This window comes from Macaca mulatta, chromosome 3 (assembly GCF_049350105.2).
Source record: "Macaca mulatta isolate MMU2019108-1 chromosome 3, T2T-MMU8v2.0, whole genome shotgun sequence".
NCBI classification, from domain to species: Eukaryota; Metazoa; Chordata; class Mammalia; order Primates; family Cercopithecidae; genus Macaca; species Macaca mulatta.
This window is the reverse complement of record NC_133408.1, coordinates 194,441,169-194,455,708: the sequence shown is the minus strand read 5'-3', so window position 1 is coordinate 194,455,708 and position 14,540 is coordinate 194,441,169. Positions and strand designations below refer to the sequence as shown.

General features: G+C 42.9%; 1 protein-coding gene across 7 annotated transcripts in view; it reads left to right on the top strand.

Moving 5' to 3' along the window:
* The window catches only part of PAXIP1 (PAX interacting protein 1), a 60,052-nt gene that overhangs the window by 25,667 nt on the left and 19,845 nt on the right, over positions 1–14,540 (top strand). For all 7 annotated transcript variants that reach the window (XM_077997788.1, XM_077997790.1, XM_077997792.1 and 4 more), the window contains 3 exons: positions 2,466–3,101; positions 9,961–10,705; positions 11,202–11,296. In XM_077997788.1, the coding sequence (XP_077853914.1) occupies positions 2,466–3,101; positions 9,961–10,705; positions 11,202–11,296 (1,476 nt within the window). The remainder of the gene's footprint in view (positions 1–2,465; positions 3,102–9,960; positions 10,706–11,201; positions 11,297–14,540) is intronic.

Sequence of the window (14,540 nt, the reverse complement as noted above, 5' to 3'; positions counted from 1 at the left end):
TTACCTTTTTCATATCCAAATTTTTCAGTGACTCCTCTTCATGGCGATAGTTTTGTTTTTTGGTATTTGCTAAAACAGAATTTAAAATAACTTTTTTTGTATTTTATTATTTCAACAAATATCTTTTTAACTTGGAAAGATAATATGTAAACCATATTACATATAGTCATATGTTATTCAAACAGATGATATTTTTGTATTAATTGGTTTGTAAATATTTTGCTGTATACCTGGACTTCATATTTTCCTAAAATAACTCAGGTTTTTCTGGGATGGGTAGTCCAGAAATTGAAAATCTCTAGTAGAAATTTATCATCTGGAGAGATTTATATAACATTTTATGCTTTTAAATATTTAAGAACAGCATGATTTTTAGGATAAAGAATAAAACATTTTATTATCAAGGGTATAGGTAAATTGATGTACTCTTACATAGCTGTTGGAAGTGTGATTGCTATAGCCTTTTTGGGAAGGGAAGTGTAGTTATAGATATGAAACCTTATATCTGTATTTCTTTTCAAACCTCAACACCAAAACCTAGGAATAAGTCATAAAATATAACTCCAGTTTTTCATCGTAGTGAAACACTGGAAACAACTACGTGGCTAACACTGGGGGATGAACTAAGTTATACAGCTGTGCAACTGAAGAGGAAACTAAAAGCCTTTGAGACTATTGGGGAGATCTGAATAGGGCCTGAGGATGAGGTGAATCATAGTTCATTGTGCTGCTATGATAATTATGGTGATTTAGAAAGTCTTTATCAATTTGAGATCCATAAACAAAGTCCAGGAGAAGCAAGATTTGTAAAAGGCCAGTTATTGAAGCTGGGTGACAGATACAAGGGATTTATTCCACTAGTCTCTAATTTGGTCTGTGTTTGAAAATGTACATAAAAAAGTTAAAAACAAAAGCATAAAAGTGTACATATTTTCATAGGAGGAGGTTGTTCACAATATATTAAGTGAAAAAGGAGCATTATAAAGTATTTGTTTACTATGACTATGTGTTTTTTCCCTTTGTCCTTTTAATATATGTACATACATATTTATAACAAATAATTTAAACTCTACCCTTAAAATGTTAATCGTGGTTCTCTCTAGTCAGTGTGATTATGATTACATTCATTTTCCTTTGCTTAGCTTCTTATTCATGGGTGTCTCCCATGACTAGGTTTTTCTTGTATTTTAAAAAGGTTTAAGAAAGAACAACCTCACAAACACAAGTTAAGTCACTGAGCCGTGTGCAGAGCTCACTGTTTGCAAGGATGTGCATCTCCCAGATGGACAATGCCTGGCGTTTGCCGCCAGGACTGACTGACAGCTGTCCTCCCTGTGCTGCTGCCCCATATCCCTATTGCGTGTGACTCTTATTCTACCCAGAAATTGCAAGTGCCGCCTTGGGGCTCCACAGCAGGACATGGAGTTGAGTTTAGGGCCCTGAATATGTGTTTGCTAGAGAATTGCTGTTATGTGTTAGGCTTTTAGAAGCACAGCCAGATTTACAAACTCATTTATTTTAAAGTTACTTTATTATCGTATTACTCTTACTTAACATTTTTAATTTATTTCTTCTTTCTTTGTTATTCCTTCCCTTGTGCCTTCCACATTCTGCACCCTTTACCACAGTAGAGGCCTCTGTTAACTTGCCGTACATACTACTCCGGACACGTCTTTTCCATTGGGCTGTATTTTCTGCTTTCGTTCTAACTGTGCAAATTGTCATCATTTGTGCCCCAGCCAAAGCTCACCTTTCAATGGGGCTTTCCTCGTGTCCTCCAGCTTACCTTGATGAGATCACCTTCCAATCTGTCACCGCATCATTCAGCACTGGTTTTATATTGTATTTGCATTCCATATTTAATTTCTCTTTAGAACCAAATTGTGAGCCTTGTTAGGTCAGAGACTTGTTGCATCCTTTGTGTCTCCATCCCTTAGTGCTGCTTGGCATATAGCATGAGCTCCATAAATACTGGATCTTGAATAGAGCTATCCTGTGCAAGTCAGCCAAGTCAGCCACACTCCATGAGTGTATGTGATGAAATGGTGGCACTCTGCCATGCCGTTACTTTACTAACTGTTGTGGAAAAGCAAGCTTCTAAATATTATCAGTCAATAAAAACTTAGGTAGCAATTATTCGCTTCCTAATTTTCCATAGGATTACTAGCTCTACTTTTGTACTTAAAATATCATTTTAAAAAGTTAATTTTAAGCGAAGTCTTTTAAGACTCCTACTGCAGGCATGAGACCTTCCTACGGTCACTGCTGTATGGTTCCTTTTAACTTTTGCCTCATGTCCTCTGTCTTAAAGATCAAACTTTCCTTATGTATAAAAGTGTAATAATAGTTGCTCAACATTTCAACTGCATTCCTCTCCTGAGTTTTTTCTAAAATGCATAATTGTAGGAAATGTGATAAAATTCACAGCTTTGTTTTGTGTGTGTGTGTTTCTGCTTTCCTCATAGGAGAAATACGAATGTGCTTTAAAGCGAGCAAGTATTAAAATTGTGACTCCTGACTGGGTTCTGGATTGCGTATCAGAGAAAACCAAAAAGGACGAAGCATTTTATCATCCTCGTTTGATTATTTATGAAGAGGAAGAAGAGGAAGAGGAAGAGGAGGAGGAAGTAGAAAATGAGGAACAAGATTCTCAGAATGAGGGTAGTACAGATGAGAAGTCAAGCCCTGCCAGCTCTCAAGAAGGGTCTCCTTCAGGTGACCAGCAGTTTTCACCCAAATCCAACACTGAAAAATCTAAAGGGGAATTAATGTTTGATGACTCTTCAGATTCATCACCGGAAAAACAAGAGAGAAATTTAAACTGGACCCCAGCCGAAGTCCCACAGTTAGCTGCTGCAAAACGCAGGCTGCCTCAGGGAAAGGAGCCTGGGTTGATTAACTTGTGTGCCAATGTCCCACCCGTTCCAGGTAACATTTTGCCCCCTGAGGTCCGGGGTAATTTAATGGCTGCTGGACAAAACCTCCAAAGTTCTGAAAGATCAGAAATGATAGCTACCTGGAGTCCAGCTGTACGGACATTGAGGAATATTACTAATAATGCTGACATTCAGCAGATTAACCGGCCATCAAATGTAGCACATGTAAGTCACTCAGAAAAAAATGTCAGTATTGGATTTTAGAATTGGATTTCACAGTCTATTTCAACGTAATTTATTGGTTTTGCTTTTTCAGACCAAATAACTTACAAGCAATATTTGTATGAGAACCTTTTTACTGTTGTGTGTGTGTGTGTGTGTGTATATATATATATTTATTTATTTCAGGGTCATTGAAAAAAAGGTAACTGTACGTTAAGTTGAAGATTTAAAGCAGGTGAGTAGAACCAGGACATCAGTGATGGCGTACTATCCCTTGAAGGGTTTCTACTCTTACTTAGTTTAAAATTAGCAATGGCACCAAAGAGAATAATGAAGTTTACCAGCTGTACCTGATTTGCTTATAATGAACTTCATGGTAGTAAGTAAATAGCACAAATTCATGCATTTGTTGAAGAAGCCTTGATTTCAGGTTACAGTTTATATAGCATGGAGCTTATTGATACAGAGTGGATCTTAAGTTTTGTTGCTGTTGTTTTTTGTTTTTTTGTTTTGTTTCGTTTTTGTTCTTGATTTTTTTGAGATGGAGTCTCACTCTGTCGCCCAGGCTGGAGTGCAGTGGTATGATCTCAGCACACTGCAACCTCTGCCTCCCGGGTTCAAATGATTCTCCTGCCTCAGCCTCCCGAGTAGCTGGGATCACAGGCATGCGCCACCATGCCTGGCTAATTTTTTTTTTTTTTTTTTTTTGTATTTTTAGTAGAGACAGGGTTTCACCATGTTGGCCAGGCTGGTCTTGAACTCTTGATTTCTAGTCATCCACCCACCTCGGCCTCCCGGAATGCTGGGATTACAGGTGTGAGCCACCATGCATGGCCTTAAAAGTTTTAAGTAGATATATTTCTATTTAAGACAGAAAGAAGGTAGTTGAGGTGGTATATTGGCCACTCTTTGCATTTTTCTGGGCACTGGAGATAAAATTGTAAATAAGAAAACCAATTTAGGTAGAGAAGACATACAGTAAGAGGAGAAATATGAACAGACGCACTGTTGATGGTGAAAGGTGTTTCGAAGAAAATAATCAGGGTCCCATAATAGCAGGTGAAGGGAAGGAGGCTGTTTTAGACGAGATGATCAAGAAGGACCTCAGGCAGGAGGTGACTCAGATCAGGGTTGAATGACAAGGAAAGGCCATGCAAAGAACTGAGGGCACAGAGTTCCCAGGCAAAAGGAAGACACAAATGTGGGCATGAATTTGCTGAGTTCTAAGAAAAGAAAGTTAATAAAATTTGAACTGCATAAGGTGAATGAGTTCTAGGAAGGATTTAAAAGGGGCCTTGCCATATAGGGCCATAGTGAGGAGTATGGACTTTCTTGGAAGGAAGCCACTGGGTTTTGAGTTGGGGTGAGATGCACTCTGATAGGTATTGTGTAAACAGTGGATCGTAGAGGGGCAAGAGTGAAGCAGAGAGGCCCCATAAGAGGATATAGAGGTGGAGTTTGAGAGAGAAAAAAAATGAATGGGAGGATCCAGCTTTCTGGCCTGAGCAAGTGAAGGAAGTTGATGCCGTTTCAGAGATAAGGGACACTGGGAAAGCTGCAGGTTTGAAGAATCCAAGTTTCTTTTCAGATGTGTTGGGTTGGAGGTATCTGATCCATGCAGGGGCTGTCTGCTACACGGTGGAACCAGAGGAAACAAGGCTGACTGAAGCTATGGAGGTAGATGTGAGGATGTATAGTAGGCGGGACAGAGCAAGAGGAGGGTCTGGGACCAGGTCCTGAGGAGCCCCACCATTGAGAGCCAGCTGGGCTGTTCCATCTGATGGTGACGCCCCATCTGCCGCTTCACCTTGTTCTGGACACTTTCATTTAATAATAACAGTTCAAAGTCCCAGAAAAATGGCTCTGCATATAGGAACAGCCTGAAGCAGGATCCAGTATTCTCCACATCCACTTTCAGTAGAAAGGCTTGATGTTGATGAAGTGGGGAAATTCAATATGGCGTAGGTGTAAGGTGATGTTGACAAACAATGACCATTTTATTGGGTGTGATAATAGCAGTGGTTTAAAAAGTGTGTAGAAATGCTGTGGGACAGACAAAATCCTTGTCTCACCTCCCCTCCACCTAAGCAGCAGGTATTAGTAGTACACGATTCTTGGGATGATGGCAGCGGTTGGCTGGCATCCAGAATAAGGTAGAGGCAAACATGCCCTTTAGATGTTGGACAGCAGACAGTTAAGATGGTGGGGGAGAAGATGAGTAGAGAGAGAAGATCATCGGGTTTGAGGAGATTAGATTTTCAAATAGTTGATTAATAGATAGGGAAGACATTCTTCGTACACATTGGGTTTCTGGCTTGAGAGGTGGGTACCTGATAAAATGCCTAGCTGGCATTCCTCAAGTCCTGGGTGGTGACAGTGCCTTGTAGCTGAGCAGCAGCTGCCTGTTAGAGAGGGGTTCTCGGGCCTGCTTCGGTGCCCACCACTCCATGCTACCTTGCTGGGTCCTGGAGGAAAACAGGCCTGCCACTGACCATAGGTCTTGGGGGTGGTTGGGAATGTGTGGCTGAGGAAATGGGGAGAAGGCCACCAAGATGAGGAGGTCCAAGAGCTTCTAGGCCAGGGATTGTCCAAATGGGTCCCCATGAGAGCGCTGGGGTCAGCCAAGTTTAGGGAAAAGGTAGATGCACAGAAGGAGCAGCTCCAGCACCGCCCAGTGCTGAGGTTTCTGGCCCTGGTCTCTGCGCATCCATGTCCAGGCAGGTGGGCGGGATAAAGCCACAGGGCACAGTCTCAGCCACAGAGCAGCAAAGTGATGATCACACAGTCGTCCTGAGAACCAGAGGATGTCGTGACAGGTAGAAAGTAAAGGCCATAAAGAATGATAGGCTAGAGACAAAGAGAATTCTAGCATTTTTGACCTCAGACATGAGAAGAGTGATGATACTGCTGAGGTGGAGGAATTGAGGTGACCAGTCCTGGCAGGAAGACTGGGACCACACAGTGGACCTGTCCTGTCAGCAGTGGGGTATGTGGGACATGGGCCATAAAGATCTCTCATAGGGTTGGTGTGAGGAATCATGGATGAAGCCTCTGGCACTTTGAGAAATGCTACTTTCTCACTTCCTTTAGGTGAGAAATTATGGACAGAAGTCATCCATTTGAAATAGGAAATGTTCTTTGCTCTTCATTTATTTGTGGTATCAAAAAGTGTTGGTCAGTTACTGCTGGTTAGTTACTACTTATTCCTAATATATATGTTTTGGTTGTTTTTTGAGACAGAGTCTCACTCTGTCGCCCAGGCTGTAGTGCAGTGGTGCGATTTCTGCTCACTGCAACCTACACCTCCCTGGCTTAGGCGATTCTCTTGCCTCAGCCTCCTGAGTAGCTGGGATTACAGGTGCCCATCACCATGCCTGGCTAATGTTTGTTTATTTTTATTAGAGATGGATTTTTGCCATGTTGGCCAGGCTGGTCTTGAACTCCTGACTTCAGGTGATCCGCCCACCTCAGCCTCCCAAAGTGCTGGGATTATAGGCCTTATGTTTTTCAAATACAATGGATGTTGGTTTAAATATAATCTTCCGGCCGGGCATGGTGTCTCAAGCCTGTAATCCCAGCACTTTGGGAGGCCGAGATGGGCGGATCACGAGGTCAGGAGATTGAGACCATCCTGGCTAACACGGGGAAACCCTGTCTCTGCTAAAAAAATACAAAAAACTAGCCTGGCGCGGTGGCGGGCGCCTGTAGTCCCAGCTACTCGGGAGGCTGAGGCAGGAGAATGGCGTAAACCCGGGAGGCGGAGCTTGCAGTGAGCTGAGATCCGGCCACGGCACTCCAGCCTGGGCGACAGAGCGAGACTCCGTCTCAAAAAAAAAAAAATATATATATATATATATATTTTTTTTTTTTAATAAATAAATATATATATATTTATTTATAAAATATATAAATAAATATATATATAAATAAATAAACTTCCTTAAGTTTGTATTTGGATATAGAGACAAAATAATTTACTTTGAAACGGAAAGAATTGACTGCAGTAGGGGTTTGAGCACATCTCTGCAGTGGAAATTGTCCTTAGGAGATAAATTTGGTATACTCAGCTGTGTGCTCTAGCGGTGGAAAACGGAGAAGGCTCCATCCATTTCTAGTGAGTGAGTGGATTTGGTCACTAGTGAGAATCGCAGAGGTTTCTGAGAGACTTTCGTCAGTGCAAGAGAACATAAGGACATTTTACTGCTAGATGTGAGGAAAATGACTTTTTGAAACTTTAGAAATATGAGACAGATTTAGTTGAACTAATGTTGGTTGGGGGGGCGTAACTTACCATCAAAATCCTGTTTAAATTGCAAATTTATAGTGGTTAGAAGCCATGTGGTGTGTATCATAATGCATTCTGTATATGGAATTCAGTAACTCAGTATTAATGTAGTATAAATGAGGATTATGACAGTTGTAATGGAAAAATTTTAACTTGACATTCATTCAGAATTGTTTGTAGCATAGCACAATTATGTAATTGAGCAATTAAGATTTGTTTTCATACGTTCTTCAGGACTAACGTGTTTCCAGCCAGAGGCAGATCAGATGGTTGAAAAAGTGATCAGATGAATGTGGTAGGGGTTTTGGGTGGCATCTCGATGGCTGGTCTTGCAGATGCCTCCTCTTCAGTCAGGCCTGCACCTCTCGCTGCCTCAAGTGGAAAAGGTTCCAGGCCAATGGCTGTCTTCATTTCTAGCCGGGACTCTCATCCTGAATCTCCATCTGTTCTTCTCCCTTAATGGGCTGGGTTAGCAGTGGACGAGGACCCATCTTAACTGAAGCCTGTAGTAGAAACAGCTCCTGTCCCACCCAGGCCTCCCTCAGCCCTCTGAGATCAGATGGAGCACTTTCTGCAGGCAGCAGACCCTGCTGAGTCCTCGTGGCCAATCTGAAAAACAGGAGCCTCTGGCCTCTGTTCTGTCCTGATGTCTGCTGCTGTGTTTGTCTAGGTCCTGAGCTCCCTTTCTCCTGGAGTTGGCAGGTGTAGAGGCGCGGGGAGCAGCATGTGGTGAATGACTGGTTCAGCCCTGTCCACCTGCAGATGGGCATTTATTTCTTTACTATCCCTCAGAGTTCCATGGGCTGTTTACATATGAGGGTAAAAAAGTAATATGTGTACAAAATTCAAAAATTCAAATGATACCAAAGGACAGAGTGAACAGTTAAACTCTCCGCCCCCTCCCACCCCTCATTGCTGTTTACCTTCTCAAGAGGCAGCTGCTATTTCCAGCAGTTTGCCGTGTAGGGCTCATGGCTGGTGCCCACCAGGCAAGCAGGTGCCCCACACATGCATGCTTCTCTAGGGGGTGTTCGCACAGCACCAAATGCTGCTGGGCTCCGGGGGATGGCATGTGATGGGGTGAATTTTCCCCTCTTCTTTTCTGGATTTTTAAAAATACTTTTAAATATGGAGATGAAACAGTTGTCTTATTATTTTGTTTAAAAGACATTTTTCTGCTTAGAGTTCCACTCAGGTGTTTCTGAAGTCTTGAATCTCATAGAGATGTTTCATACATAAGGTGATTCTAAAGATGGTTGTACCTAAGCTCTTGATTTTGACTTATTTCAATTCTAAACACAATTATTTATCACTAAACCCAAAATCTGTTACCCTTGCAGGTCATATAACCTTTGCAATTTGGAGTCTGTTTAAGTGAAAGATACATGTTAGAATATGTTTGAGATTTTGTTATAGTTCTGATATGTGTTAAAATCAAATTCCTAGAATTTTGTTTACATTTTAAATGCTTTTATTAGGGTTAAAAGTTATATGGATTGAGTTTAGTAAAATCTATTTTTACTGATTTCCATGACCATAAGAAGTTGGTTTCAAATTTTTGTTGCTTGAGCATGTGGAACAAAATTCATTGTATAACATGTATCTTTTGTTGTATTCAGTACACTACAGGATATTAAAAAAATAACTTGCTCTTCTTGGTGGGCATCTGCTGGTCACCGTCCTTCTCCTACTCCTCAGTGTACGCAGAACTCTCAGCCTATTCCCTGTCATTGTGAAGCAGAAAGAGCTAGAAAACAAAGAGTCTGGTTTGAATTCTTTTTTTCTAGCTTGAAATATTTTTGTCCCACATGAAGAACTCAGTCATTTTTGAGGAAGCATCATTTCCCAACTCTAATGATGAGTTCTTAGTTGGGAGAAACATCACCATTGAAACAGCTCTGGTGGTGTCTTAGCTGGCCTCCTTTTCTGAAGAATGCCAGTGTACATAGCAAGTTGACAGTGGAGCGAAGGGCTCTTGGAGTCACAGCTTAGGTCATGCTGCTTTCATCAGGAAGGTGATTCACTGAGAACCTTTCTTTACTAGACTCTGGGCTGTAAGACAAGAGGAAATGGGAAGTGGCAGCTGTGGCGAGAAGGTTTGAGGTGAAGCTGAACCTGATTACCAGATGCTTTCACCACCTGTCATTCCTCAGTGCATTCTTGGGCCAGGAGAGGGTCTGCGGAGCTGATGTGGGCGATGGGCAGTGGAGAGGCGCTGCGGACAGTGCAGGGAGCACCGAGGCTTAGCCTCCAGTTGTGCACAGGACTCACACGCCTTGCTCTGGCAAGCACATCAGCCGTCTGAGTCTTTGTCACTTTAATTCGTTAGTTTACTCCATTTTACTAACGTAGTTTCAAATTTTGGTGGTCTCAATATGTGAATGTACTTTATGATATTGGTGTTACAAAATAAATACAAAAGAAAATGCAGTATTATTTTGAAGTTTCCAGTCATTTGCTGTGTCTGCTTGGTTGAATATTGTTAATAAATAGGATGGTATTATTCTCATGACTAAGAAATTATCATTCGTCTGTTTCAGGAACTATTGATAATGTTTCACCTAACTTGTTTTGTAGATCTTACAGACGCTTTCAGCACCTACGAAAAATTTAGAACAGCAGGTGAATCACAGCCAGCAGGGACATACAAATGCCAATGCAGTGCTGTTTAGCCAAGTGAAAGTGACTCCAGAGACACACATGCTACAGCAGCAGCAGCAGGCCCAGCAGCAGCAGCAGCAACAGCACCCGGTTTTACACCTTCAGCCCCAGCAGATAATGCAGCTCCAGCAGCAGCAGCAGCAGCAGCAGATTTCTCAGCAACCTTACCCCCAGCAGCCACCACATCCGTTTTCACAGCAACAGCAGCAGCAGCAGCAAGCCCATCCGCATCAGTTTTCACAGCAGCAGCTACAGTTTCCACAGCAACAGTTGCATCCTCCACAGCAGCTGCATCGCCCTCAGCAGCAGCTCCAGCCCTTTCAGCAGCAGCATGCCTTGCAGCAGCAGTTCCATCAGCTGCAGCAGCACCAGCTCCAGCAGCAGCAGCTCGCCCAGCTCCAGCAGCAACACAGCCTGCTCCAGCAGCAGCAGCAGCAGCAACAGCAGATTCAGCAGCAGCAGCTCCAGCAGCAGCAGCTCCAGCGCATGCACCAGCAGCAGCAGATGCAAAGCCAGACGGCGCCACACTTGAGTCAGACGTCACAGGCGCTGCAGCATCAGGTTCCACCTCAGCAGCCCCCGCAGCAGCAGCAGCAACAGCAGCCACCACCACCACCACCTCAGCATCATCAGCTTTTTGGACATGATCCAGCAGTGGAGAGTTAGTAATGGAGATTTTTTTTTTTTCCCTCTCTCCTAAAAGTCTTGTACTCACATAAATGCTTTGAGAGTGTTTGAGTGTGGGGTAAGGATTCATGTCAACACAATTATTACAACATGGAGAGTGTGAGTCTCATACCTAACAAAGAATATCGTTACCATGGGATAATTATGCTTTCTTTTGTACTTTGGGACATCATATGCTGAAGTGAATATTGGTGTCCTGTAGAACACCTAGGCTGCCACAGGGACTCCTCAGGGTATTTAATGGCCAGGCATAAGTTACGTTGGTTTTAGTTTTTAACGATTATTTGATGTAGACAGATAACTAGTATCTTTTTAGCAATATTCCCCATGCACTCTGATTACTGGTAGATATGTCATGGTCAAGACTGATTAACATAACAGAATCACATTGCAAGGCACCACTGTTTAACTTTTGTGCAAGCATATTCATAGGGTTTTAATTTTCTTTTTCTTGTATAATTTTACCCTAGTTCCAGAAGAAGGCTTCTTATTGGGATGTGTGTTTGCAATTGCGGATTATCCAGAGCAGATGTCTGATAAGCAACTGCTGGCCACCTGGAAAAGGGTGAGATTGTGCCTGGAGGAAGGACGACTGTATCTGAAGATGCTTCTTTCTTATGTAGATGTAACTATGTTCACTGAGCTGCATTCACTGAGCTGCACCTGCATGTGTTATAAATGTGTGATGGGCATTTTGATTAACATTCCCTGTGGCCTCAGGCACAGCACTTTTCTGGGCATCAGTTTTCTCAGCTGTTAGATGAAGATGGTAGACTTCTTATTTTTTCAGCTTGGAAATTCCAAGGGGCACTAATTATATGTGTATAATGGGGACGATGGGAATAAGTTCAGGTTTTTGGTGTCCTGGGAGAGGGACCATTAATTTGTGTGGATCTCAGTCATTTCTCTTTCTCTAGAGGTAACTGTTAGAAAATCCCAGAATCTCTAGGACCTCAACTTCTTCCAGCCCAATTGTGAAACTGGAGTTAATTTAATTATTTATTATTTTGCATGGTGGCCTTTAAAGAAAAGAAATACTTTTTCTTGCATTCCCCAAAACAAAACTGAGTCAAAAAAAATTTTTTTTATAAAAACTGAGTTTAAATGTACCTCTCATATATCTTGAATGTGCTTCACTATAAACATCTCTAGTGCTTAAACCCCACCTGTGTGCCAAGCATGCTGCAAGACCTAGGGAATATGTGGGAAATCACAGACGGAGAAAACCAAAGAGCAGTGCGAGAGGCAGCCACACAGCTAAGCAGAGGCAGGGTGGCAGATGCAGGCTGTTGTGAGAGCCTGAGAAAGGACCTTCACCCATCATGTTGTGGGGTGATGTGTTAAGAAAAGACTACTGGGGCCGGGCGCGGTGGCTCAAGCCTGTAATCCCAGCACTTTGGGAGGCCGAGACGGGCGGATCACGAGGTCAGGAGATTGAGACCATCCTGGCTAACATGGTGAAACCCCGTCTCTACTAAAAATACAAAAAAAATTAGCCGGGCGAGGTGGCGGGCACCTGTACTCCCAGCTACTCGGGAGGCTGAGGCAGGAGAATGGCGTGAACCTGGGAGGCGGGGCTTGCAGTGAGCTGAGATCCGGCCACTGCACTCCAGCCTGGACAACAAAGCCAGACTCCGTCTCAAAAAAAAAAAAAAAGAAAAGAAAAGACTACTGGGAGAGGTGATTCCTGAACTGCTTATTATAGGATGAGTAGGAGTGAGAATTAGAGGGGAGGATTTTCCAAATGGTGTAGCACGGCCAAAGGCATGTGATTGGGGAAACTGACAGGAGGGTGCAAAGGACGGTGCCTCAGTGGGATCCACAAGGCAGGGGTTGGGGCAGGAGCCAGGGCTGGCATGTCTTCCAAGACCTTGTTGATGCGCCATGTGGTGGAGTTTAGATGCAGGTGAAGTGATCAGCTGTGCATTTCAAGTAGTAAAGGGTTGAATCTGAAGGTGACCAGAGAGATGACTGTGGTTGGCTGAGGAAAGAGGCGGATGGCATGTGCTAGGGGGAGGGAGGAAGGGGGCAGTTCTGAGAAGGACAGCAGCAGAGATTTTTTAAAAGTCAGAAGTGTTTGAAGGCAGCACTGAGAAACTGTCTTGAGAAGTACGACAAAACTCAAAGATACCAAAGTTAGTGGAGGAAAGTTTGGGTTTTTTGTCTTGTTTTCAAGTTAAGGATTTATCCAAGAGGTCTAACATTAAATAGGAGCTCGGGAACAGAGAAAATGAAGGCAAGAACGTTATGAAAGAAAATACCTTTGCAGCTGAAGGCCATGTGCCCTCAGATAGAAAAGAAATATAAGGAGAGCCGTGATAAGGCAACTGGGAACGTTCACAATGCTGGTAGAGAAAACTGTTTTCTCTCAAAGACAAGCTCACTGGAGGGGAAACGTGGACAGATCAGGAGTCAGGGCGATTTCGGGAGCCTCCAGTCCAGTGCGCGGGGGCCAGCAACGGAGCAGCTTCTTCCATTTTTGAGGGAAAATAATTTCCAACCTAAAATAACCTATAGAGCCTGTCAGTCCTAAGACTATGGAAGGAGGATATTTGTACACTAATGGTCGAAAATGTACCTCCGTTATATTCTTCCTTAGGAAGCCACTATGCCAGCAGAGAGTGAGACCTGGTAGCCAGGAAATGAGGCATTTGACTCAGAGATGACAAGAGAGTTCCTAGGATGGAGGTGAAGGGAAACGCTAATAGATGAGAAAGTAGGTGTAGAGAGAACTAGACCTGGGACCGGAAGAGAGACTTCCTGGAGGAGCAAGCAAACAAAAACACTGGTGGATTCAGGAGAGACATGTACGGCTGACCCCTGAACAGTGTGGAGCCTAGGGGTGCTGATCCCCATGCAGTCAGAGATCTATACATCACTTTTGACTCCCCAAAGCCAGAATTACTAATAGCCTGGTGTTAACCAGAAGCCTCAGTGATAAACAGTCAATTAATGCATATTTTGTATATGTATTACCATATTCTTACAATAAAGTAAGCTAAATAAAAGAAAATGTTATTATGTTATTAAGAAAATCATACGAAAGAGAAAATATAAGTTACAGGAGACTCGCACTGTCAATTCCACCATATTCAATGACTAAGTCTAGACCATATTTAAGACTAGGGGAGTATACAGTAATTTGCAGACATACTATAAAACCGCCACATGTACATTTTTCATAGAGTTTGGGAATGAAATAGTGAAAAGTATATAGAAAACTAAGAAAAGGGCAAATTCTGGGGGGCTGGGATAAGGAAGTGATTAGCACCAGGGAAAACCAAAGTTTATACCAGAAAGGAACTCTCATCTTAGGCTGCCATATTAAGCCATGTGGCTGGGCTGCGTTAAGTCACTGATGACTGATGTAAACAAGAGTCTGGCTATAACCAAATCAGGAAGGCTTGAAGAGTGTGTGTTACGGTGGGGAAGGGTGTGCACTGTAGGAGGTCAGTAGATGGCCACGTAAACTAGAGAAAAGGAACTAATGTAAAGTGTTAGTAGAATATATTCATACTTTCGGAAGAAACAGCTTCAAGTGCTGAACGTGCTTCCGGGGAGTGAAAAGCAGGGATTGGCGAGGAACCTGTGGTTCTGTCCTGTGCCTCATTAAACTATATTTATGCTTAGCCGGAGGAAAAATAAACATGTACATCTTAAAAGTAGGAAGTGAAGCAATCGGTTTTTTTAGGGGGCAGGTCTTTTTAAAGTTTATATTTCACCCAATAGGCTGTCAAATTCTCCTTTTTCCGTGTACAATATTTTGAGTTCTGAAGAATGCCCGAGGTCGTGCAGCCATCACAGCCCGG